The sequence below is a fragment of the Botryllus schlosseri genome, chromosome 4, assembly GCF_051294905.1.
Source record: "Botryllus schlosseri isolate E-star chromosome 4, Bs_hap1, whole genome shotgun sequence".
Classification (NCBI taxonomy): Eukaryota; Metazoa; Chordata; class Ascidiacea; order Stolidobranchia; family Styelidae; genus Botryllus; species Botryllus schlosseri.
Window position 1 is genome coordinate 2,052,435 of NC_137239.1, and position 26,597 is coordinate 2,079,031.

At 38.1% G+C, this 26,597-nt stretch overlaps 4 protein-coding genes across 4 annotated transcripts in view; all 4 read left to right on the plus strand.

Annotated features, from left to right (window-relative positions):
• Window positions 1–11,095, plus strand: part of LOC145437923 (E-selectin-like) — a 35,962-nt gene extending 24,867 nt beyond the window's left edge. The window contains exons 7-11 of the mRNA XM_080315295.1: window positions 2,064–2,273; window positions 8,609–8,689; window positions 9,948–10,046; window positions 10,660–10,788; window positions 10,851–11,095. Of these exons, the coding sequence (XP_080171421.1) occupies window positions 2,064–2,273; window positions 8,609–8,689; window positions 9,948–10,046; window positions 10,660–10,788; window positions 10,851–11,095 (764 nt within the window). The remainder of the gene's footprint in view (window positions 1–2,063; window positions 2,274–8,608; window positions 8,690–9,947; window positions 10,047–10,659; window positions 10,789–10,850) is intronic.
• LOC145437845 (adhesion G-protein coupled receptor G7-like) overlaps window positions 1–26,597 on the plus strand; it is a 449,423-nt gene that overhangs the window by 378,443 nt on the left and 44,383 nt on the right. The gene's annotated exons all lie outside the window — the stretch shown is intronic.
• LOC145437924 (uncharacterized) lies at window positions 1,553–23,478 on the plus strand. Its single transcript, XM_080315296.1, has 10 exons — window positions 1,553–1,577; window positions 2,064–2,273; window positions 9,948–10,046; window positions 10,660–10,775; window positions 10,851–10,964; window positions 12,967–13,105; window positions 15,047–15,205; window positions 16,300–16,388; window positions 17,433–17,597; window positions 23,338–23,478. Exons 1-10 carry the CDS (start codon window positions 1,553–1,555, stop codon window positions 23,365–23,367), a joined length of 1,146 nt encoding a protein of 381 aa, XP_080171422.1. The 3' UTR covers window positions 23,368–23,478.
• Window positions 23,370–26,401, plus strand: LOC145437861 (latrophilin-like protein 1). The gene is made up of 3 exons (XM_080315212.1): window positions 23,370–23,514; window positions 25,599–25,780; window positions 26,171–26,401. The coding sequence occupies exons 1-3, from the start codon at window positions 23,370–23,372 to the stop codon at window positions 26,345–26,347; spliced, it is 504 nt and encodes a 167-aa protein (XP_080171338.1). The 3' UTR covers window positions 26,348–26,401.

Here is a 26,597-nt window from a genome sequence, read left to right on the forward strand (position 1 = left end):
TAAACAGGATGAAAAGACAAACCAAAAAGGCAAATTATGACGGAACCATCAGAATTAGGGGAGATGTGGTACCGATGGATCAAAAATTGGACCGGGGACCTATGACACATATACCCTAAAAAACTCAATTGTGACTACTCTTCTTGCTCAGTATTATAATCTAAGCTGCAGCAAGCCAAAGAAGAATGTTTGGTCGCAACTGTCACAAAATAGAAAGAATATTAACTGAAATGTTGTCATAAAATCACTTTTCGATTTAGGCTCGAACTTATAAATTTGTGGGTACATACATACTGCCCGAAAATCGACAGTGTGACTTCCAAATACCTCGTTTTAGCGATAAAACATCATATGCAATTATTAGATAAAGATTTTCTGTACGTAGGCATGTTTCATTTGTTTCATGATTTGTATGTTTGATTATTTTGCTTGATTTGGCTATTGTATCAACGGTCCCCACCCTACGAATTTTATACATCAATCGAAAAAAAGTCCACTCAAGGAAAGTACTGAAAAAATAATAGGTGCCATTATATAGCCTGATACAAGCCCTACACTTCACAATAAAAATGATTGCTGGTTTGTTCGTGTTGAAGGTTACAAAAAAAATGTCTATATGTCGATCTAAATTTAGTTTAGACCCCCCAAAACAAAAATCATCTGTGAGAGACCCCATAGCTCGCGCACGTCGAATTTTTTGTATTTGAGGAAAGATTTTGCCAGCATGCAATTGTAGACAAGTTCACGGAGGGTAATCATGGAATCATCATAGAGAATTTTCAAAGTATTTTCGGTCCCAGTGATCCATCGGTACCACATCTCCCCTACATATTATGAATTCCGCATTGAAACGATGGCAACAATAACAAACATTGAAATGTACGGTACTATAGTAACAGCGCAATTTGAAATTGAATATTAACAAACACGAATTAGAAGAAACAAATGGGAAATTTGTAAGTTATACAGAAAATCTTTTTGTCTACATAAAATAAGCTCGGTCAATTGAATAATGGTAGATTACAACACGTTGTAATGAAACAAGGATCTGCCGGTAAACAATTCGTCATTATAGTTCTGAGCGCAAGAAGGGTTTTCACTTAAATGTTGACCGATCGCTGAAGCGTATGCCTTATATTTGTTATAAGAGTCAGTCTTTGCAGCTAATTTGCATTGACGTGCGAACTCAGTAAGGTCATTGACGCAAGTTTCAGCGAATCAACTTGGGGATGTGCTGCGTTATCCGTTCAAATAATCTTTGTGATGTACGTCCTACATGCCTGCTATCACAGTGACAGTTTGACCATGAACAGTGGCACTTTATGTATGACCACTGTTTACGGTACCATAAACTACATGGGTATATTTATTTTCACGGTTATTCGTGAAAAAAAGCTAAAAATCGGGTAAATGCATGCAGTAGTGCTGGCCCTCATCCAATCAAATAAGGCTCTTTTAAATAGTGCGGAAAGTTAGTGAGTGACGACTTCTCATGCTACCATGTTCCGCATTTGTGCATTTGGTTCAATTTCCTCAAGTTTCATATTTTATTATGTATTTGGCGGACAGTTGCCGACGTGCGTGTATAAATGTGGACCATACAATGCCTCGTCAAAAGGTGTAATTAACTCGATATTACATACCATACTCGATTCCCAATTGATGGTAAATCATTCTGTACTGTGTGTAAGAAAATTAAATATAGTCCGGATCATTGGATATAGTCTTACTCCACTGGATAAAGTGGAGTGAAAGTGAAATCTCGACCTAAAGTATGAGGAACGCACATACAAAACATTCAACGCAAGTATGCTAGGTATTGATATTGGAATTGAATTGCCTATAAAAAAACATTCGTATATCGCACTAACTTGATCGAATCTATTACACTAAAATTGGTAAGTTCTTTCGCATAAGTGGAATGGCTATGTATTCACACTAGCTCACCTCTGTCTATTGTCAATACACGATCGCGGAGACAACGTATCCGATAAATATTAAATACAAAAAATCAGAGTGAACAAAGTTTGCTTCAACACTGACTCTGTTTTGATTCTGTTCAGCCGTGACATGCGACGAAGTACCAGAGTTTCGGAATGGTGAAGTTGCTCCTGGATGCGTTGGCGGTAGTAACTTCAATATCTCGTGTAACATAACATGCAATGACGGATACACCCTGAGCGGCACTGCAAGGGCGACATGCGTTGACGTCACTCCGACCGACGATACCAATGACTTAGGAGCGTGGGATTACGGTGATACTGCATGCACACGTACGTCGATAATGTATTTGATCATTGTAGTTGTTGTACCCGTTAGTATGGATATTTGTTTTGTAAAACTGGATGTTGAGCACTCCAAAGAGATCCGCGACACGCATATTTTGTCTTACTATAGTATACTATGCCTATGACACACCATCATATCAATCCGAGTTATTACTGTAACCTGCTCAACCCTTTTGAACTTCTTTTCGTGTTTTCATCAGTGACACGAAAATACATCACCACCTGTGTATTATGAATCAGTAGACAAACAGGCATATCATTCTTGTAATTCGAGGTAACGGGTCAATCCTCCTGAGATATGGTGGATTCATTATGTAAGTGTTAAGTATACACGATAAATAAAATCACTCAACATCCAACTGACTTGCTCGATGGTAAGTATATCAAGATTCAAAAATTTATACAATTATTGTGTTTATTATAGTCACTGCGTATAATCTAATCCTTCACAAATACACGAGCATTTATCATTCTCATATTTTTTTGGCAAAAGTAATTTAGATATTGATCAGTTAAAAATCCCTGAGATCTTTTGCTCAAGTATGAAGTTCATTGGTTAACGCATGCATCAGATTTCATGATTTAAAATTGTCGCTTGGAGCAGTTAGTTCCTCTGTGCCCAGAAAACAGTGTTGGGATGACTCGAGTTCCACGCGAGTCAACTTTTTCTATGACGTGACTTGACTCGAGTCACTTCGCAAAAATGACATGACTTGACTTGGCTCTTCAGAAATGTGGATTGACTCGTGACTCGGCGCAAACTGTACGGGTGAATTTACAATGCGCAGTGCTCACATTTACCGACTGTCTTGTATGTTTTAAATCGAACGAATATAGTTTATCCCTTTATATTCTCACGCATCTGTAGATTGGTAGTGAATTGTACAATATTCATTTGTTTCAACTTCCTGACAGTGTTGGGATCAAGTCACTACCTTCGAGTCACGAGTCATTTCGAGTCATTGCAGATTTTGACTCGAGTCAAGTCAAGTCAATTGATTTTCGAAGGTGACTCGAGTCAAGTCAAGTCAGTCGATTTTTGGAGGTGACTCGAGTCAAGTCGAGTCAAGTCAAGTCAAGTCACGAGTCAAGTCACAATTCAAGTCAAGTTCCCTTTTCGAAGTATGAGGCATGCTTACGTCATTGCATTTTGCTCGCTGTCTGAAATACAGCTTGCGTGGTCATTGATTCTGAACCGATGAACGAATATAGAGGTAAATATACATAGCTTCATTTTAGTTGGCCCGTCAAAATAGAGACCAGAGAAAGGAATTAGTAAGATGTAATACATTACCCATTACAAATTGATATGATACTATTCGAGCCTGCGTCAATGCTTGAGGACTCTATAAACTATATTCGATTTCAATAAAACAAGAGGTTTGGTTAAGGTATAAGAACAGAGAACCGAAATATACATTTTGCTATTAAATTATTCTACTATACTAGTTTACGACAGCGTAAGCTGTATGCTTCGATTACTTCATTTGTGGTCAATTCATTTGTGAGAGAACAATGGAGGTTCAGTAAAACGCACGATCATTGAATGATTGGTCGATTTCACGGGTTACACCAGCGTTTCGCGAAAAATCCGACCATTTGAAAGATAGAGTGATTTATCGACATCGATTGCTTGATGACTTGAAATTGACTCGTGAATTTTTCTCCGAGTCACGAGTCAATGCGCATTTCTGATACGCCGAGTCAAGTCAAGTCAAGTCATTTTATCAAAGTGACTCGAGTCAAGTCAAGTCATACGAAAAAGGTGACTCGAGTCTGACTCGAGTCAAGTCATGACTCGAGTCATCCCAACACTGCTTCCTGAGGCTCCGTATTTGATCCTCTATGTTGACTGATGATAACAGACTGTAGCATGGGGCTATACAGTTAGTCACGTACTTAATTCGCAGATCTACGTGTACTTGAGCGATACAACAACTTTTTGCACGTATATTTCACCTAATATTCGGTATTTGTTATATCACGAGAAGGAGGCACGAAATTTTTCACTATCATAAAGGGGGTGACTCTAAAAATGTTTCAGAACCACTGTACTATGGCGTCGCGACATTTTAACACGTTATTACACATAAACGAGTCAATCACTGAATTATCACTCATGACTAGGGCAATTTTTTTTTTGACATGTCAAAAAAAGTCAAAATTAGGTCAAAATTGTAGCGTTAGGTCAAAATTTGTCAAAATTGTTTACAATTTCAAACATTTTGTGACCTCTGCATTTCGTTTGTATCGTAGATTTTGCGCTGTCGGTGAACTTATCATTTGATATTTTACAGCTTGTAGCCTACTTTATAGGCCTACCGTTGTAAACGGACCATCGTCTGCTCATTGTGAATCATAAATGGTCAAATGAAACAAATAGTGACATGGTAGGGGAGACCGGGAACAAATGTAACTAGGGGCAAATGTAACAATCGACCTCACCGCTAGTAGGATGGAGAAATCAGCTTGATATTTTAAGTGCGCATGCAGTAGTTATCTCTCCTATTATACCTGGAGTTACGTTGAGCTACGATGCGAAACCCCGGAATAATTTGCAAAAAACGAAATTTTTGACCCTTGAGTAAAGTTTTTCTGGTCTGGAATAATTTGTCTAGACGAATAGTACCTCAAGTAGTTACAACGTAATATGTGTAGCTGGAACAATGTTACTATAGTCTACCGTGGTGATGGAAAGAATAGGACTTGCATCGCCGGGAAGGTACCATACTGTGACGCTAATCATGGTCGAGCGTGTCAGGGGCAATCGTAACACTCTGTTACTTTTGCCCCGTTACAATATGTTATCAATTCTGAATGTCTTTTTTCATATGTTGGCATTACCATTCATCTACTGCAGAATAATCTTGCAACAACCAGAAGTTCAACAGTACAGATACTGCCTTGCGATACCAATTCCAACATGATCATCTGGCGAAACGGCCATACAATAGTGATGATGTGAATCTGACGGTTCGGTTACTTTCGTGATTCAACCACCCTTTCTTATGTTGATCGACTTTTGGTGCATGTGTGGAACTTCAATATTCATGGCTTAATTCTCGTCCTCTGACTATGATCATGGCCACTTACATTTTGATATGTGATGTGAACAATTTATATTAATTTTCAACAGCAAAGATAAATGTCATTATAGCTTCGACGCCACACAATGTTGCGTCCTCGTTTTACTATAATATCATCGGCTGATTCAACCAAGATATGTTAGCCAGGTCGGTTTCGCACCTTCCCAGGTGACCGAATGACCAACCCATTATGCCCACGGAACAACAGAACCTTGGTAGAAGAGGCCGAATATGTGTAGGGAGATGATGGAATGAATGTGTCTCTTGTACACTTTAAGCTTGAACAAGACGCGAAGGGTGATATTGCATTCAGATGCCATAAATGCGATGGGGCGTAGCCTGGAAGCGTTCAAACGTCTCTTCCTTTAGTTTCATGCAATATTACAATTTGTGCGTCCGTTTTCGTTGTTCATTTAGTTTCTGTTTGGTTATAAATAACACTGTTACAATTGCCCCGCATGGGTGGTACAATTGCCCCTGGGTACGGGGCGATTGTAACATTTGAACAGCGATTTTTGCGACCCAAAATATCCATGATGGATTGTTGATTAAGTTCCAATTTAGTTTTCATATCAACTATCGAGTTGTTGGCTTCTTTATATAAAACTTTGGAAGTGAAATTTCCACGAGAAAAACACGTAATGTTGGAAAATACGAAAAGTGTTACAATTGTCCCCGGTCTCCCCTACTGCAATATCCTAGCTGAAGCAAGACTGCTTGGCCATTGCATGGTTCTTATATCAAAAGTCGCAAGCTGAAAAATTGTGATATAGACAACATTGTCAGAATGAAGCAACACGGTTTGTCACCAGCAGTGTGCACACAAGTTGAGTGTTGTCAGCCAACAAATGCTGCTTTTGAACGTTCTTTCTCCGTTCTTGGCAAGCTACGTAGTAAGGAAAGACACTTTCTACCCGAGAATGTAGGAAAGGATCTTTCGTTGTACTACAACAAATTTTAATTATTTCCACCAGAATACGTAATGTAACTACTGGAATTCTTCATAGGGCCAGATTTCGTTAAAATACTAGTTTTTCATGTAAAAATCAGTCAGTTTTTGAGCCAAAAACGTTTTTTCAGGCCAATCCACTTTGTAAGGACCGACAGTTCCAACCAGAAATGAAGATAAGTACAATTTTAACATTATATGCGAAAACACCTAATTTGCATACGTGAGGTCAAAATTTGGTCAAATTTCAGTTTTTTTAGGTCAAAAAAAGTCAAAATTTAGATTTTTTAAATCAAAATCTTCCGATTTTTAGGTCAAAAAAAATTGCCCTACTCATGACTTACTCGATTAATTCACAGAGTGTTGCGGTTAATCCTCTGCACATATCTCTAACAAGCTCGCGGTGCAACAAATTGAATCGTATCTGAAATGTGTCAATTTGTCACCATGAAATCAAGATAATATGTTTTCAAGTTTATCTGATCATCATTGCATCCGACAGTTAATGTGTCTACATGAAAAGTAGACAAGACCGCAGGAGTACATACTATCACCGCAACCTACTGTATTTCACATTCAACTCTAAGTGATGCTCATATTCCGTCCGACGCAAAATTATTGCTCGAAGGATATAACATGAGATTCCAATATTATGTATTGTGTATTCGAGATTTGAATGTCTGCAGAATGACAGACTGATTATAAATTTACCGTGAAAAAATCCTTTTATTTTAATGTAAGATATCATGATGCGAGCAAATTCTTTGCGGGCATACTCATAAGCAAATTGATTCACAACCCGAGATTCGACTGTTTGGTCACGATCGTTAATTTTGCATTAACCGCCCTTGTGTTGTGGTAATTGGTATATTGATATCAACAAAAATTACATAAACATCCTTATTAGCTTATCGGTTTGTAAAACTAGATTAACATGCTTGAAATGTACCTGATTGAAAAAAATCCAGCCCTCACAATCATGCAAGTGTATTACAGAATAGTATAATGCGCTTATCAACTAATAATTTACATATCAATCGTTCAAAATAATTTCGGTTAAAGATGAAATAACACCTTCGCTATTGATACATTCAACAACCGGCACATTATTTTATTGGCATACCCTGTGTCGAGGAATTGAAATACATACCCACATACGCCCTGTCAATATTTCGCAATATCCATCGGTTCCTTACCCCGAGTTGAAGCGCGTGATTTTTTTAAAAACTGTTGCGTTCCGTTAACACTGTCTACACAGCGCGTTAAATGTAAAATACGGCAGGTTCCTCAGATTTTGCAGACGCTTCAATCACCACAAAAAATCGACGAATTTTTTATGGATGCAGTTAGGTAGACTTGATAATCGAAAACACAGCCTACTTCCAAATCCGGTGAATTCATTTTGTACTCATATTCACTATAGTAATTTCCATATTGAAATTTCAATTGATCTGTTCTAAAATATTTATACGCGCAAAGTCAAAACGACTGAACGTATTGCTCGATAACACGAATTTGATTTATCGATCACAAGAGACAATAGCACCAGTCGATTATTAAATTCGTGCCGGACACCTGACTCGTGCAGTTTAGCGATCGCTTGAGAAAATACGTTCGATAATTTTCGTGGTATGCATTGGAGAAATTTAATGCATCGTGCTTGATACAAAATCTGTACATTTCGAAACACTTAGATAGGAATTCGGAAGTCGACCTCCCAATAACCAATTTGTCAAAATTAGGGATTACCATCGGCTATGCCAATTCTCAGTACATGACATTAACTTGAATCTGTAAGCAGCGATCTGTTCAATGATTCCAGTTTGAGTATGCATCAGCAAATAGCTTACTGTGTTAGTGTGTAAAATTCGCCTTCTTCACATTCTTTTGTAGGCACGACATCAACAGAATCTGCTATTGTTCCAATCATTTCATTAGCAGCCCAAAATTTATAATTAGTTCGTGTAATTTATATGCTCCGTTTTGGTGATCGTCTATTTTCGAGAAATGCATTGATACTAACAAACTTGCTGCAGTTGCATATCTATCTACCTTCAAACTCGTGATAGGAAAGAGACATTTCAGTTTAGACTTTGTTGAATGTTTTCGGGTCAATCCGTTCGAAATGCGTGGACCCCGAGGCTGGGTGAATTATTTGTAAAGGAAATTTAGTAGTAACGAGATTTGTACAACGCGTATGTCAATATTTTTATAACATTTCATGAGCATTTCGCACAGCGCCAAACCAATTTATATAATGTTGAATCAATCATGTTTTCTTGCAGCATCTTCATGTGATGAAAGTTGTCATTTTGAATGCAGGGACAATCGCACTTGTCTATGCATAGATGAAATATGCACTGAAGGTTTGTTTGAACCATTACTTTGAGTATGTTTGCATAACAAAAACGTACATAATTATTCATTTTGCCAGCGATGCGTAACTTACTGTTCAAAAGTAATTCCAAATGAGTGAAAAAGATGGGTTTGAATTTGACAGACAATACTCTTTTCGAAATGTACCGCGAGTTTTTGTCAGGGCTATAATGACTCGAGTCATGCTCTTGAAAATGAATAATGATTTGCTTCGACTCGAGTCAATTTGTGTATTGACTCGACTGATACACGGTACTCGCGCATGACTCAGACCAACTCATATGACTCGATACTGGCCCACCAATACAGACATTTCCTGGTAATTTCGAAGAATAGTAAAGTAATCACGCAAATATTATTTCGTTTATCAGTACTGTTTCTTGAAAATGCTACCAAAAAAAATGTTTAAACGTGAGAAAAATTATTATAATATGAAAGCAAAGCTTTCGATATCACGAAGCCGAGTGGGCGTCACATGACATTAATGAGGAACTGAACAGTCAACTCAATGACTTGGACTCCGACTCGAGTCAAAACACTATGACTCGGAATCGAAACTCTACTCCGTGACTTGTACTTGGATGTGGGTCGGTGGTGAATAGAAAACGATTCGATACAAAACTATAAAAGTGATGACCTCTGGCTCGAAACCTTGTCACTTGATTACAACCCTGGTTTTTGCTATCACGTGAAATCTCAGGAATGGCATATTTTGAAGTTCAATTTGCGATTATAAATGATACAATGTGAATGGGCGTTCATCGTTAAAAGTCATTGTGAAAGACGAAATCGACTGCACGAGGCTTGAATTTGAAATAGGAGTTGGATAATAGCGAGTCCGTCTAAGATAAGAAGAAAGCTACAACGCCTCGCGCAGACAAATGACGTACCTTTCCAGCTATAACGTTTTAAGGGACAGCAACATTATCGCCGATCCACAGGAATTTATACGAGAATAGAAGCGTCGCATTTAACTAATAGCTCATTTTGTGTTTCCTGAAATTGCTTGCTATCATAATGGTCAAAATGTCTCAATCGGCGTGGTGCCGAAATCATCGGATGCGAATAGCCCCACTAACTCTTTTTATACATAATTAAATGTAATAGCGAGTCGTTCAAAGTAGCAAGGGATGAAGCAACGAGCGACAAAGATTTTCTGATTGACACCTGCAAATTCTTCTGATGAATATATCACTCACTAATTTGAATGGGTCGCTGATATGACATTTGTCATATTTTTTTCGACAGTGTGCCCTCCGTGTCGGAACAATTCGGAATGTTTGGAGTTGCAATGTAGATGTAAATCAGGATATCACGGGATCAACGGCGATGAAGCCAACTGCATCGGTAAATCAACATGATTTCTACACTAGGCAATACATTTTATATGTACATCCTACGGGCGTTGTTGGAAGTAACAAATGATATGTTCCACTGGTGCATCACCTATTGGTTACGGGCTCGATTCCAACCGAGGTTAACTCCCTAATGCATTGCTAAATTTAGGACATTTAGGTACGACTCTTGCTTCCCATCGTCATCCGATTTGGGACATGACATTTATACTTATATTAATTAGTTAAATTAACATTTGAGTTGAACGTTCAAATATTTTTGCAATTTGAAATTGAAGTCCGATTTCTCAAATATATAACAATTCATTTCCAAATAATCCATAGAAAACTGCCAGAATACAGTGTAAATTCTGAATTTAGGTCGATAATAAAATATACAGTTCAAAACTTTTCTGCCAATTGAGTGCCAGGTACGCCATCAGCGCATTTAATTGAATGGATTAATGAAATATGGACATATGCCGGGAGCACGTTTACGGATAACACAATTTTACCATGCAGCTTGATATGTGACATAAGATATTGGTGTGGGTGAGGGTGTCGTGTAACAACTTTCGCAATGCAGCATCAATAAACTGCTCTAATTTACCATTTACTATTAAAAGATATCGACGAGTGCTTGGATGAGACATCTTGTGCTGCAGTCGGACAATCCTGCCAAAACTTACCTGGAACTTACCAATGCATCTGCACTGAAGGTTTCTTGCCGTCGGAAAATGGAGTCGATTGCATAGGTTGCTACGAGCCACTTCGCCGAAAATGAATAAGGGAATTATTGTCGATTTACGGAATTTAGAAAACTTCTGTGAGCCGACTGATTGTGGAGCAAACGCGGGTTGTTATGATGATTCAACAAACCATTGTTCCTGTTTTGTGGGATTCAAGGGCGATCCAGAACATGAATGCTCTGGTGAGTACACACAGTCCTACCCACGCATACTATCTCCACGCTCTCCGGATGAGGTTTCCAGGTTGCAACGAATCCGCGAGGCGTTACTGCTATTTACGGAAAATGTAAAATATTTAGAGTATGAGACTTGAAGGACTTTAAACTCTAATTCAGGCGTTCTTCGAAATTTGCGCACGGCTCAGTATATGGTTCAAACAAACTAATGTCGTTATTGTGTCACATCATGACTTGAACTTGATAAAATCGATTACATGAATGATAAGATTCTGAATAACATATTAGGCGTCGAGGCTATAGTCAAGTATTCCAGTATCATTCATTATGGTTTCATAACCGTACAGAAATTCTGAAAAATTAAAGTCAGCATCTTTCTGGTCTCATCAAACAATATAAGTGCCTGCTCTGCACAAGATTAAAACAAACAGGATTCTTTTTCGACCATGTACGTTATGACAATGCTGTGGTCGATCACGAATAATTTCATTTTTGGAAAGACTCCTCTTATACTGCTCGACACCAGTCATTAGAATTGTTGGCCGATTCAGATCGGGTTAATCGAATCATTGCGCCTAGCTCCAAAACTCATGATCCAGGACTAAATTTCAGTGTTCAGTATCCTCACTATGCCAAATACTTCAATAAATTCAAAGAAAGGCTAGCAAGAATTGAACGTTACTACAGAATATATGCCAGTCACCAAGCATATTACGGTAGGAATCAAAATAAAATATTTATATAACAATAAAAAATTTAATTCATACCCGTAAAATATTGGTGACGGGTTGCTATGCATCCGGATTGGCACTACCAATCCTTGAGTACCGCCTCAGGACCAACCTAATTTCAAATTAAAACATAAACTGCATATATTGTTAGCCAGAAACCAAAGCATAATATGGTGTATTTGAAAAAACCTCAGTTCGACCGTGATATATATCTCTATGCTTGTTGGTGCATTCACACCAAACGGGATAGGACTGAATAAGAAATCTCGTAACCGACCCTACGCAATGCTGAAAATCAATACAATCAATATTTATGATGGTATGGACAAGCATTTCTCCATCTCGTTTGCGATGAAATGTCACGCGTGTACCAGCTTTGAGAAGTTTCTCTCATGTGGCCTTGAACGCAATAACTCCGCTGATTGCTTAGGCAAATAAAGATCTCTCACTAATGATTATGGTTGTTCTTTTGCAAGCCCATTTTTTTATTCCAAGGCATGAAATTTTAATAGAGACAACCCAAATTTGTGTATATATAATACAGAATACTTGTTTGATCATTGAAGCTAGATTATTGCAGGTAAAACATGTTCCTTGCATCAGAATTCCTTGTTTTGACAGCAGAGGGGGATTGATTTTTTAAATTTGAGATATTTCATATATCAACTAGGCGATCTGACAGAAAAAAAAACAACTTGACTACCAGTAAAAAAAAACATTAAAAAAATTAAAATTTGTAGGCCAGTGCAAGTTTATTAATGATTCAACACTCACAAACTGTTTAGACATGTTAGACTTGCTACCAGATATGTTTTTACTAAATTCTGGATTATATGGGCTTATTATGATACCCATAGTCATGGAAAAGCATAGAATACTGTTTCACATCTTCATCAAAAGCTTTACGCTAATTGCGACCATATTCGCGTTAGAATAAATGAATTTTCGGACTATCGAAATTTCGGCGCAATATGGACAGGTTAGGCAGTAGTTTATTTTTGTACTTGGTTGTTTTTCCGACATAAACACCAGCTCATGATATTTTCTGAACGTCGCAATATTCATTGGTTTCGCACATTTGTCGACGTTTTCTCTTCAAACGTCTATTTATGGAATTGCATATGCTTGCTTTATTGAAATGCAATCCACACGCACACGGGATTTCCCACCAATTGTCGCTGCATCGATGATTTCAATTGTATCTGTATTGGTTTGGTATTCGACTACCTGGATTTGAGGTTTTATCAACTAATTTGGAATAGTGATTAATAATTGAGATTTCTATAGACATTGATGAATGCGCATCATATGTTGCCGCGTGCTTCGATACTGAAATCTGTCGGAATACGATCGGCTCCTATTACTGCGAATGTATTGTTGGGTACACAAGGAATGGAAATGGCGTTTGCATTCCAAGTGAGTAGCCTACTTATCCTATACCGCCGTTTATTACCCTTGAGTTAACCTACTATGCTGCAAAAGATGTTGGAGTAATGAGCATGAGTAATATGAAAGACCAACGTCTAACGACATACTAATACTAAAAAGTATCGTTGTTGCTGTTGTCAATTATATACAGGGTTGCCATACCGTCCATATTTCTAAGATTTGTCCTTATTTTCAAGGGCCACGTCTTAAAAAACACAACTGTCCTTATTTCTAAGAAATGTCCTTATTTTCGACTTGCGTCCTTATTTTGTCTTATTTTCAACAACCATAGTACTTCGATCGTTTTCCTGGTAATCTGTGTTGCAGAATATTCTTTAAATTATGCTATTGCGTCGAGATTTCATGACATCATATATGAAAAGAACTCCCGTGGCATACACATCACATGATTTGACTTCTAAGTGGTGAGATAGCTAGGGCAGTGAATGGTATAGTAGTTTCGGCTGTACCAAGCTATCGCAGCGGACGTCATTATAGTATAGTAAACAGCAGCACCACGTTTCAACTCACATCAGATACCCCAAAACACAAGAAGTGTGTCATTATGATTGATTTGAGCCAGTCAATGAATAATCTTTTCACAAGTCGATCAACACCAACGACCAAAGACTCCTAGGCAGCTGCTGCTGAGGGTACCTGGGCATTTCATACTGTCAAACACCAGAAATCATTCCTCTACAACGATTGCACATTGCAATTGTTGTAAGCAATATCCCCAGATTCCAACATCGCAAAGCAGTTTGCTTCGACCAGGACCAAGACAACAAGCATTGTTACCGGAGTTCTTGCTCCATACGCTTAAGAATTATTTTGTCTAAACTTTTATGTATAGCCTTTTTCCATCTTGGTTGACTTCTATCAGAACGAGGTGAAAAAGTTGGTTTATAACCCTATGGGGACCCCGGACCGATGTGTTTTTGGGGAAGGGGCTGCCGAAGTGCTGTTTCGGCCCCGAGCAAGGTAAACCTAGATCCATGAAGCACTTTTTAATAACAAGGCGTTGCAAGAGCAGGTTGTTTCTTGCGAAAAGTATGTAATGGGATATGCCACGGCTCGTATAAATACTAAGTATGTACAAAATTGCTTTTAATGGTAATCTAACTTTTCGACTCTCCTTATTTTTGGGCCCTGTCGATGGCAACCCTGATTATATGCATAGCAATAATCACACGCGCAGTGTTTACGCTTGCTGTATGAAATGCATTGCTATTAGAAAACTTGCGGTATGAATCTCTCATTATTATGAAACTCGTTGTTTGACTTTCCCATTTTCTCCCAGTTTTATATTATGGAAATAATTTTGGTTTTACCCAAATATTTGGATTTTTAGAGTCGCTCAATATCGTCGTTGCGTTTCGAATGCTCAATAAGGTGCAAGATTTCGTTGAGAAAATATAACAATATATGCACATAATTATAATATAGTGCTGGCCTGCCTGGCTAGACGATTACATAGCGACAATGGCGTGTAGCACCTTTTCATCATCTCTTCGGTGCCGGGTTATAAAATAGAAAATACCGGTATGAAAGCCCCTAAACTTCATTTCGTATTGTTTTTATGAACTAGACTCCCTGGATATACCGCGGTCGCCACTTACAGTTGCAGTGGGGTGAATCTAACAATGCAGTCACTTGTCATGTAGATTCACTGATCTCTATACTAGTTGCTGACGATTACCCCTGACGACGGTCAGCCGAAAATATTCGGGTTATTTCAATATGAATATACTATTTAATTGTATATTGAAGTTCTGTACCTCCGAGAAGCTTATCGGAAGTCATAAGAACGTTTTTTATTCATCGTATAGGGGGAGTTTCATTTTTGACGGAATCTGCTCTTGGTACTCGCGAACTTGTAACACTTGATTAGCAAAAGTAAATTAATTAAATCTATAAAACCTTTTACAGATCTGTGTCCGCCAGATGTCATCCTATGCAGCAGTCTGGATTTCCTGATTGATCTTTGCGACAGTGCGAAGGATGACGTCACAAATATTACATTTCCTTCATCTTTAGCTGGATATTCCTCGACTTCGGATACGACTTGTGGGGAAGATACCACAAACGGTTAGCTAAACAAGCATTCAATTCTATTTACTATATACCAATATTGCATGCAAATAAATTGACAGTGTTTACATTCACCATACCGTACCGCAGTTATTGCCAAATTACCGTGGCTCCCTGAGATTTCAATTGAAATGTTGGAGAATGCCGCCAGAAAATGTAGGTAGTATGATATTAAATAGCATTTGTTGAACCTTTCAGGTGTGGAGTTCAGAAGAAGTGTTAACTTTTACATAGTGCTTTACATATTCACCGACTCCGTAGTGTTATTATAGAATTTGAATCTTTTGAAAAGTGGCCTATTTTTTGGAGTTCAAAATATCGTGACAAAACTATAAGTACTCTAATAAGTCGTATACTTGCTCATGATGCTCATAGATTCTTAAAAAGTACATTGATACTACCATCCACAGGTAATACATATGCGTCAGCATTATATAGTGGATAATTGAAAATGAGACTTTTATACCCTTCAACAGTGCCTCAACACCTATTTAATGAGGCTGAATAACAGGCTGTTATCACCATCACATATTAGTGCGAAACATGGACTGGAGCCGGATTGGATAACCAGCTGGATTTTCTCAATTTTGGCTGGAGCCGGATCGTAGCCAGATCAGTACTTTTCTGATTTGATACGGCCGGAACCAGTTCGATACTTTGTTGATACGGCCCGAATCATTATTGAGTAACATGACTTCTGTAACAAAATAACTACCAACCACACGCAAGTAACCGCCACGCGAAGTCAGTGCGAAAATAAACGACCCATCTTTTAATATTCACGGAATCCCCGTACCGTGTAGGGCGGAGCATGGACCGGAGTCGAATTGGATGTTCGGCCGGACATTTTCATTTTTAGCCGGAGTCGGATCAGAGTCGGATAACTACTCTTCCCGATAGGGCCGTAGCAGGATCGCAGCCGGACCAGAGAATTGAAAAACAGGATGGCAATCGAAATCTGTCGATCCGCCCCGCACTATTACATTTCACCATTAAATTTTTCCCGTAATGTGCAAAGCTACTATATTTTCCGCCTATCTCTGTTCAAAGCTTGCGTGGAATTGTGAAATTTACTCGTGACTTCGTTTCAGCCAACACACCACTTGGATCACGGGTGTGTGAACTAGATGGAACCTGGTCGACAGTGACTTGGCTGACGTCTTGTGGAACTGGACTATCGGTGAGAACAACGCCAAAGATAACATAAGTAATACTAATGAGTGATGACCTTAATGCGGATAATTATCCAACAAAAAGTGAGAATTTGACAAGAATTTAAAAAAGAACAAAGTCTGGAATATGCTAGCATACCTACATGGTTACTTTTACTGTTACAATAGTGCTTTCAAACGCATGGTTGTTGGCACGATTGGTGTAACTGCGCGCGCAAGCAAAATTCTTTATGTGTAGAAAAACGTTTGTTCCATAGACTGGCATAACGTATCGCAATTAGAAAATCAGTGAAAATCTGATGATATCATATTGTCAATGGAACCTGAGCGAACTACTCCAAAAAATCGAGTTATAATTCATGTGATTTGATGTGGAATTGCACAAGTTTTTAATTATCAGAGCTGGCTAAAGTAGTCAAGATAGCAACGTAAGTAGAAACAGAAGTGGGGAAGCAAAATACTTCGAAAGCATACGTGTACAAATAGTGCATTTTTAACATAAAACGACTTGAAGACATATAAGAATTGGCCGGCCTCATATCTACCTAAGTAAAGACATAGAAGAATTGGCCGGCCTCATATCTACCTAAGTAATGTGGAAATCCGTCATGAACGGACCGTCTAATATTCGAAACAGACCTAAGCGATAGTTGCACAGTGCTAGGCGGGCAAGCCATGTAGTGCTGAATTACGATATGAAGGTTAGTTGCTAGATTATCATACAGCATCTCGAAACGTTTCGCTGGGCCATACTCCGACGGAACACGCGATATGGACAACTAACGTGAAAACAATTCGTCATTCCATATCTATTTTGCGCGAAGAACTACGTTCTTTCGGGACTTCATTAAACTTTTTTAAAAATCAAATTTATGTTCATTTTCTATTTAAATGTTTAATTTCAAAGCTTTTATTATTAGCGAGGTCACATATTTCTAAATATTTTTCAAGAGATGCCACGTTGTAAATAAGTTTTGGAACGCCATCGTTAAGGCAATATATTGCAAAAATGCGGTAATCGTCCTATATCTGATCGTTGAATTGATTCGTAGGAAATTGCAAGTCAGTCGACTGAAAGCGAGGAACAACGACAACAAGTTTCAGCCAGTCTACAAATCCTAACGTCCAATCCGGAAACAATCAATAGCGATGATGTGACTCTGACCTCAGGCGCTATACAAAATCTTACCAAGTCATCGGAGGATATCACAAAAACCGTGGGTATTTATTACCATTCGACATAAAGGCTTACGAAATGGAATAACTAAATAAATGTAACTTAATCGAGATACTCGTAGTCGAATACTAATATGTTTCCGTTTTATCAAAATGTTATTGAAGGACTTTATATTTCGAAATGAGCCAAGTTGTTGGACAAATATTTTCCATGCTATTGCTTCTGAGTGGGGCTATTTATTTTTGACATTGCAAAATAAAATCTAAATTTTGTCAAAATTGTAGCCTTAGAAGAAATTTCAAGCGTCGTGGTGATATGCTCAACGTACTGCAGTTTCCTAACTGAAGCACGGTGTTGGTACTTGTTCTTATATGAAGAAGCGTATGATTAAAAATTGCGATTTAAACAATATTGTCAGAATGACGCAACACGGGGAGTCACAAACAGTGTATGGACTTCTTCAGTGTTTCTAGCCAACTATACTGTTGCTCTTGTACGCTCTTTTTCCATTCTTGACAAGCTACTGATTAATGACGAAGAGTTACTACCCGAAAATGTAAGAACGTATCTGTCATTGTACTACAACAAATTTTAATTATTTCTATTGTAATGCGTGATGTAACTACTGTAATTTTTCATATGTCCAGATTTCGTTTTCTTCCTGCAAAAGCCAGAAATGAAGCTACGTATTACATTACTAACAGTAAGGGCGAAAACGCCGAATCTTCATACATGAGGGTAAAATAATGTCGAAATTAAATTTTTAAACATTTTTTTTATACAAAAATCCGTATATTTATGAGAATAAACTTTGATTGGGTATGCTGCCATTCTTTTGATTATGAATTTCAATCAGTTTACAAATTTTTGCGAATTAGGTATTTTAACCCTAATCGAATTTGGCCGAATTTTGCAATTGGAGGTGACACCAGCAGTTTTTGTTTTTCATTTAAAAAATTCCAACAATAAATGGTTTTCTGCTATCGAGATCAATCCTTATATACGACGAATACACCTATATTTACGCTCTTTTGTTACAGCTTCACTAGCTGCAGGTAGCACTGGTAAACGAATTTAAAAAATGGCAGAACCTTTGAGAGTCGTTTCTGGAGTTTGCAATGTTGCTGATTACGAATATCTCATTGTTTTTTTTCAGATTGACTCATGTTAAGAATATACTCATACCCCTAAAAATGCCCAAAATTACTGTGTTCACTGTAGAATATTTCACTTGCCAGGAAGTAAATCGTAGTTTTTTTTATTTTACACTGCGAAAAAATAGTTATTGATTATGAAGAACCCTCATGTCGCTACAGTCATTCTATCAATATTACCATGACCGGATGTGAAATATTAGTTTGTCGAAAAAGCAGTTTGTCTAGTCTAGACTTGTACTTTTGCACAACGGAATTATATATTCTCCTGTACCAATTGGTCATTCTACTAAGACTAAAGAGAAGTACGAAGCTATTAAAGTTATCCTTGAAGAGCTTAACTTAACTACAATACTCTTTTGCTCTAATCTCTTTGTCTCGTAACTGGTAACTTTTCCACCAAGTCAACAAAGTGGATATACCTATTATACCTATCAAACGAGAAGCAAAATCTGGTATCTTTGATAAATTTCAGATGTGAATACGAATGAAAGATTCCAATGTCATATTAGGAAGGAGTTCAATGCATGAAATTTATCATAAAATATAGTAAATAAAACTTTTTAGAAGATCGCAAAGCATCCAACTACAATCAGTTGGTCCGAAAATTTGTATCTTGATATGGAAACCCTCGAACAAACATGACCACAAAATTCCACTTACTGTCCAGTCATCTTGATATATTACCTGGCATCTTGTTGATTACCAAGGGGAGAGGTTTCACCAAGACATCAAAACAACAAAAGAAAGATCTCGGTGCAGATGAGATGAAAATACAATGGCACACCATTGTTGGAACCTTTCGAGAAACTGCACTAAATTGCTTGCATGCGAGACTCGTACAAGAAACAATTTTGCTTTAAAACAATTTAATAATATGATATCTCAACTGATTATTGTAAATTTACAGTAGGTTGTTGACGTAAAACTTATTGAATTGAGGTCATGTTATTTGAGTATCTCGCTAAATGCTTATATGCATGAGTGGAGTTTATTTATGCACAATATATTCGTGAAAGTCTCCAATTATGACAAATCTAACACCTCCAAATATAGTGCTGTTGCAGTATTTTGATTTAAGAGCCTTCAGTGGGTGAAAATAACTACTATATCGAATGACTGAACTTCACAGTACGACTGGGCCAATTTTCTATCTAGACATCAAATCGAAAATCGGTTATCTCCAAAACAAGAGACAATTTGAAATAAAACTAAGGACATATTCAGAATCAGTGCCATTCAGAACCGCTAAAATCACTCTTGCTTTTTCTGTCTATAAATATGTGTTGACTAGTGCAATCACTGGAACATATTCCCCGGTGTTATGAACTTATCGAAATGCTAATCCCCGATATCAACCCTCTATGACCGGTACCTTGTCAAGAACATATATGTGTTATCGTCATGGTGTAGCGTCATGATTTGTTTTGATCTATTTATTTATTTTTGGTAAGATCGTCGTCACCTTCATTAATTTGCAGACTGCAACTTCTGTTATCACCACTATTAGCAATTTGATGGAGTCACCAGGCTTGTACGAGAGCGGTCAGTCAGCAGAGTAAGAAATGGGAAAGGATATACATGCTTGAACGACCTCTATTTTATTCATGTTTTTAGACTGCTTACGCAGCTGGATTTTATTGCATCTCTCGTTCTATTGAACAATACCGATGTATATAAAGCTGTGAGCCGAAATATATCAGTGGTCGTGACGTCAAGTGAGTTGTAGTATTATTTACAATTATACGTGCCACTGCGACAGTCGGTATGTGGGTCGTACTTCACTTCGTTCGCAACAAAGAATCAACCAACATGTGCCCAAGCAGATTGGAAAACCTGACGTCAATGCTATTTCAGACAGTCAATCGCAGACAAGTAACCCTTTCTTGCGCGACTATGACCAGACCATGGCATGTAACTCTGCAATAGGTCAGCACCTTCTTACGCATCCAGAGTGTGCAAAATCGTATAAAGATAGCAGATTTTCAATTCTTGCTCGTGGACGTAGTCTGTTTTATTTAAAGGTTCTCGAGTCGACTATAATAAAACTCGAGCAACCGATTCATGTCGGCAAAAGGACCGACTCTATACTCTCCGTGTATTTCATTAGTGTTGCGTCTCTGGCTATATATTATAGCCAATTTGTATTGCAGTAATTGCATTTTTGCTTAACGCTCTCGTTTTGTGATTTCTCTCGTTGTTGTTGTTGTTATACCATTCTTACGTCACACTACCTATTTCATCTTTATATTTCGAATTGCAATCTCCGTATTATACTGACGGCCACTACCGACGAGGGTCAGTTGAAAAGCTTATAGTGAATAAATTGCGAATATGAATGTGTTGTTCGTTGCAATATTCAAATTCTGTACCACAAGGAACCAAGTGAGTTGTGTGATATTATTGGTATGTTGAGTGTGTTTTTGAATCCCGTTCTATAACTCTAAAACCTACCATTTGATGCAATATCGGATATTCGGACTAGCGCATTTAGCGTTGGTTTAGAGTAGGGGTGTCAAACTCAAATTACGTCACGGGCCGGATTCAAACCTTCAAATCGCTCACGGGCTGCACCAATCAACTGTTCAACTGCACCTTGCATACCTCTGCTTTTCCACCTAATACTTTATTATCCAGCATATATAAACAAACATCGTATCACAATAGGTTTTATTAGCGAGCTATAAAATTGGTTAAAATACGATGATTGACTGGTTGAATATATAATAATGAACCTTTAAAACAGTGATGACGATATAAGTCGGCATATTTCTATGCTGCATTTGCTTCAGCCGTAATCTGGCCTTAGCCATGTGTGTGCGTTGTGAAGAATACAATATGTGCAACTGCAAACGCGGTCGTTGGAATTTCGTTCAATAATATTAAATAGCGATTCCGGTTTCTCTTTATTCCGGGACCCGTTGACTTGTAACGGACACAGCAGTGCGAGCACAGATATTTGCATATTTTTGTGTAACTAATATATTCCTCATGTAAACTGCATATAGCGGTTCCGCGTTGGCGTTTTTGCGTCTGTGAATAACTACCGTACATGTTGTTCCATTCGTGCATAAAATTATGAAATATATGTGCGCTTTTTGTCCTCTCGAATTGAGTGTCAATGTGACCTACTTGTTATAATCCTAGTGGTAACTAGAACTAGAGTGAAACCACAACACCACAGTCGGTTGGTGACGATGTGGCCTATGAACATACTCAACATTTGCTATCTTGAGGGAATATTTTCTTCCTTCAAAATATCTCAACATTTGTTACAAATGTGCTGGATATGACAAGCCTTTTTCAATCTACTCAGAATTGCTTCGCGGGCCGGATGAAATCGTCTGGCGGGCCGTATGTTTGACACCCCTGGTTTAGGGTAAGCAATGCATATCCATCTATTTACATTTAGTGTGAATCGCTATAAATACCTAGTAAGGGGTGACCTTATTTGCACTTCCCTATATCTGCAACATTAACGTTGATTGCCAGTTCGAGTCCGACCGATGTCGAATCCAGAATTCCGACATAGTAGCTGGTGGCGTTACACCACTGGTGTATCTTTGCTCCTAGTTATGACCGGCTGTGAGTATGCGATATCTTATTTTATCCAAGACCTGTAGTTTCCAATCTTTTTAGACTCATCACCCCTTATCAAACTGAATAGATCTTTTGCCATTTTACATTTCCGTGGTATTCAACTAGACTATATTCACGTAACTAAAGTTTTGCATGTATACTACTAAGATTTCAACAACTTTTGTCTTATCTTAAAATTGCCAACCGGTATCGATATTGCCATACTCCTTGGAAAACGCAGGCCTCAACGGTGGGCTGAGCATGAAGAAAAAATAACAGCGGAGCTACCGACACAATTTGAATACTGAAACATAAGCAATGTGATTCTATCGGTGAAAAAAATTTGGAATCATTTTATTCTTTTATTTTCCGAGGGACCACGGTCTATAAAGGTTTGGGAGCCCCTGCTCCACAACATTAGTCTCGGTATAGGGTCTGAATGCTGATGTTACGAAGTGGTAGCCTATCCAATAATACAAGGGATTACACACATATATAATGTCGTGTGGCTAGGAGAATTTGCGAAACATCGATCTAGTCTTGTCTGACATATGTGTCAAGACATTTCCAGTGTGTTATCGTCTAGGGACGAAACAGTAGTTACCGCCTATTAGTTGGATTTATGTAGTGAAAATGGTACAAGTGACTTTTTATGTAAATAGTCTCTTATGTCAGCAGGAAGTTAGATGACGAATAATGGGTCATAATGCGTGAATACCTTCTACCCTTACCGATTCGACCACTGCAATCGCGCAATCCACGGCTACTATTGTGCAATTTCGTGCTGCCGATATTCATGTCGTCGAAGCTTTGTCCGAACTCTATACATAAACAAGAACACTACAAAATAAATCTCATCAAAATCCCAAATGAATAATAAGCTAATCTCTTCGCCAGCAGCAAATCATAAAGGAGGATAAGCAAATGCGATGAAGATATGTAGGCTAAGTATACCATCTATGTAATGATGATCATGAATGATGCTGTAGAAACGATCGGCATAACAATTGATACGAACTATACCCGACTCAGAACATATTTTTATAGGTACCTCCAATGAAGATGGTGTTGGAGTAACAATGCTCGTGAGGCCAAACTCAACTACAATCGGCTTCAGAAATGATCAATTCAACCTCACTACATCATCAGCAGTAGCTGGAAACCTCATCGATGGACAACGGATACAGGCATCCATTCACATACCCAAAATTGCATCACGAAATTGTAATGAGATATTAGATATGTGCATTCGTTGCGCTAAGTTAAGGCGGTATAAATATAATATTTGGATAACATGCGCATTTACGAAGTTTGAAAAAGTGTAAAGAGCAAATCAAGTTAGCATTGATTTCGAATGCATATCCTTTAATAACAGCCATATGGATACGCCAGACACGCGCCGTTTGTTATGTTGTTTGCACGAAGAAACGTGGGTTCCATTTCCGTATACCACAATTTTGTGCATTTCTGGGAGTGGTACATATATATAGAATATATCTCAAACATCATCGTCATGGTCATCGGAAAATATTTGTAGAAGTGGCTCATTCATCGTAGTGGTTTTTAACAATGGATCTGTTGCCGTCTCTGGATACATAAAATCAATATTAGTATGCTTTCATTGCAGATCTCCAATTGTTCATTATAAATTCAATTTAATCTTAGGACTTTCCGATTTCACGCTAAAGTCATAGTTTATCCAACTCGAAATTCCACGAGAGAAGGATATGTAGAGGTTGGATATTGGGAATTTTACCTCGTTGTTTTTCAACGCTAGTACTAAATGTAACCGACCGTTGGTTACGTTGAATTGCAGGGTTCAATTTAGTAGATTGTTTGCTTTTTTATTCACAATTGCCCTTATCGATTTTAACGTCATATGCGCCCAGCATGGTAATTTCATTAACATCAGTGTCTTTTGGGGGTCTTTTTGTCATATCAGGAACCACTTCCATCCTTGCGTTGTGTGGCGAGATAGCATAATGGTATAATCCAGAACTACAACACCAATTGATTGCGGGTTCGAATCCGACCCACGTCTACTCCGGTATTCCCTAGTTTTGGAGGTTGATGTAGTGTAGGCTCTTGCTCGCCATCTCTTCCGCTGAAGTGGTGTCTTGCAAAAAGCCTATAGAGGTGAGCCGTGTTACAAGTCAGCAGTTACGGAATCAAAAATTACGAATATCAGTCTGGTGTAAATTACCACTGCAGTAGACAAACACCATGAATACCACAAATAATAACATGCTCGCGCTTCGCCACCAACGGTCACTCTCGTTTGCCGTATCTTAACTCTTTGATGCCGAATTTTGCCTTCACTCACCTTCATTCTGGGCTTTTTCATGCACTGCAATTGCAGGTAAGTTAGCGACGAAGAGCCCACGTAAACCTTCGCCCCATAGAGGTTGGGCTGAACCGGGACTTACCAAATGTTTCGGACGCGTCCACGGGTGCGTGATTATCTGCGTTGTGTCAAACGGGGTATTCACTCAGTTTTTGGCTATTGCGATGAGAAGTTCGAGAGATTATTTTGTAGGAGCAAAACTGCATGAGACTGACTATTTATGATAATTGCAAACGTGAGGTCCAGTTGCAGATTCATTTTCATGGAAGTCTGACTTATATTGTTCTCGAAGGCGCCCCGAAACCAGTCGTATTGTTTGTCGTGCTTGGAACAGGGTCCAGCTAAATTGAAACTGATCGTTCGATATGCCCGCATTTCATTACCAGAACCCAGGCAAATATCTATGCATTTTTCAAACATTAGTTGATATGAGTGCATGATTTTTTTTCGTAAATCTCCGGAGTGTTCAACGAACCGCAAGTAACACCCAATTAGACTGCATATCGCTAGGAACTGTCTTTATTGTGTTGGATATATGTTATATAATTTTATATTGCATCCCCAGCACCGTTCATTGGTGTTAAACATCATTTCTAATTTTTAAGCGAACGGTCATACCACCGCGTCCTTGTAATATGAGGTGAAAAACAAGTAGCCACTGCAGCTGATATTTCAACTCCACACATATTGTTTCAAATTGCCATGGTACTTCATGCACGAATGCAATATCTGTGCGGATATATAGACCTTTGGAGTTCTTGATTTTGATGTTTGATTGCCAGACTTGAGTTTCAAATATATTATAAATATGTTTCTAAAATATATTATGATGACATTACGCTCGGTGAAACTCCAAAATTTGACATCATGGTGACTTCACGATAATCAAAATTTCCAACTTAGCGTTAGTGTAAAGTGTTACTGAGCATTTTTGTTCGATGATATGAGAGTGCTTTATTTTCAGCTTCGAAATTGTCCTTCAACATTATCGGGAACACAAATCTATTTTCAACAAACAGAACTGCAGCATCGCTAGAGAGTGCTGAAGTGGACGAAAATATCAATGTATCAATGCTGGTGCTTTCAGCCATCGTTGAAAACAAAAATATAACTAATCTTCCACCAGATGGACGTCTGACATACTCGGTATGATTGAATTACTTCGTGAAAGAAATTTTGGTAGAGCACTATGGTATAATGAAGACAATATAAAATAAGATTCGCCTCCCAAACATCGATGAAAGAAGATATTGCGAATTGACAAAAGTAACGTATCACTAAAACTACATATAGTCATGGAACTGCAGTAGGCTAGATATACTGAGAGTTGAATCCAATTTTTAGATCAATGTTGATTACGATTTTAAATATCGACTTTGTCCTAATTTTATGCGTTTGACAGAGTGTGTACAAACGCATGTTCAGCTATAGTTTCCATGTGAAGTCCTTTGAAAAGTAATTCACTTATGTAATGTTGTCAGAAACGTCCTTACGTCCTCAGTTGCTGTTCTTCATCATGTGCAATTATTTCACCAGTTACCAGTTCCGTATGACAATGAAACGCAGGATCGATCATGTGTTTATTGGTTGAAATCTGCAAGGAATTGGGATGACCGAGGCTGCTCCGTGACAGGAAGCACCCTGGACACACTGGCTTGCTCGTGCGATCATTTAACAAACTTTGCTGCTTTATTGGTAAGCAATTACAAATAATAGATACATTCATTATATAAATGTATGTAAAAACAACATGAACCGCATATCAAGCAACATAGGTACTAATACAAATGTTTCATTATGATGATTCCCTATATTTATACTCCTAAATTGCAAATATTGATCGAATTGACTTCCTAGCGTAAAATGCTATTACTGTTGTAGAATTGTATAGATGACTCGCATTGCAACAAAAAGAGGTTTAACTACGACATGTTCAGTATTTAGTTTCTACTAGTCTGCTGCC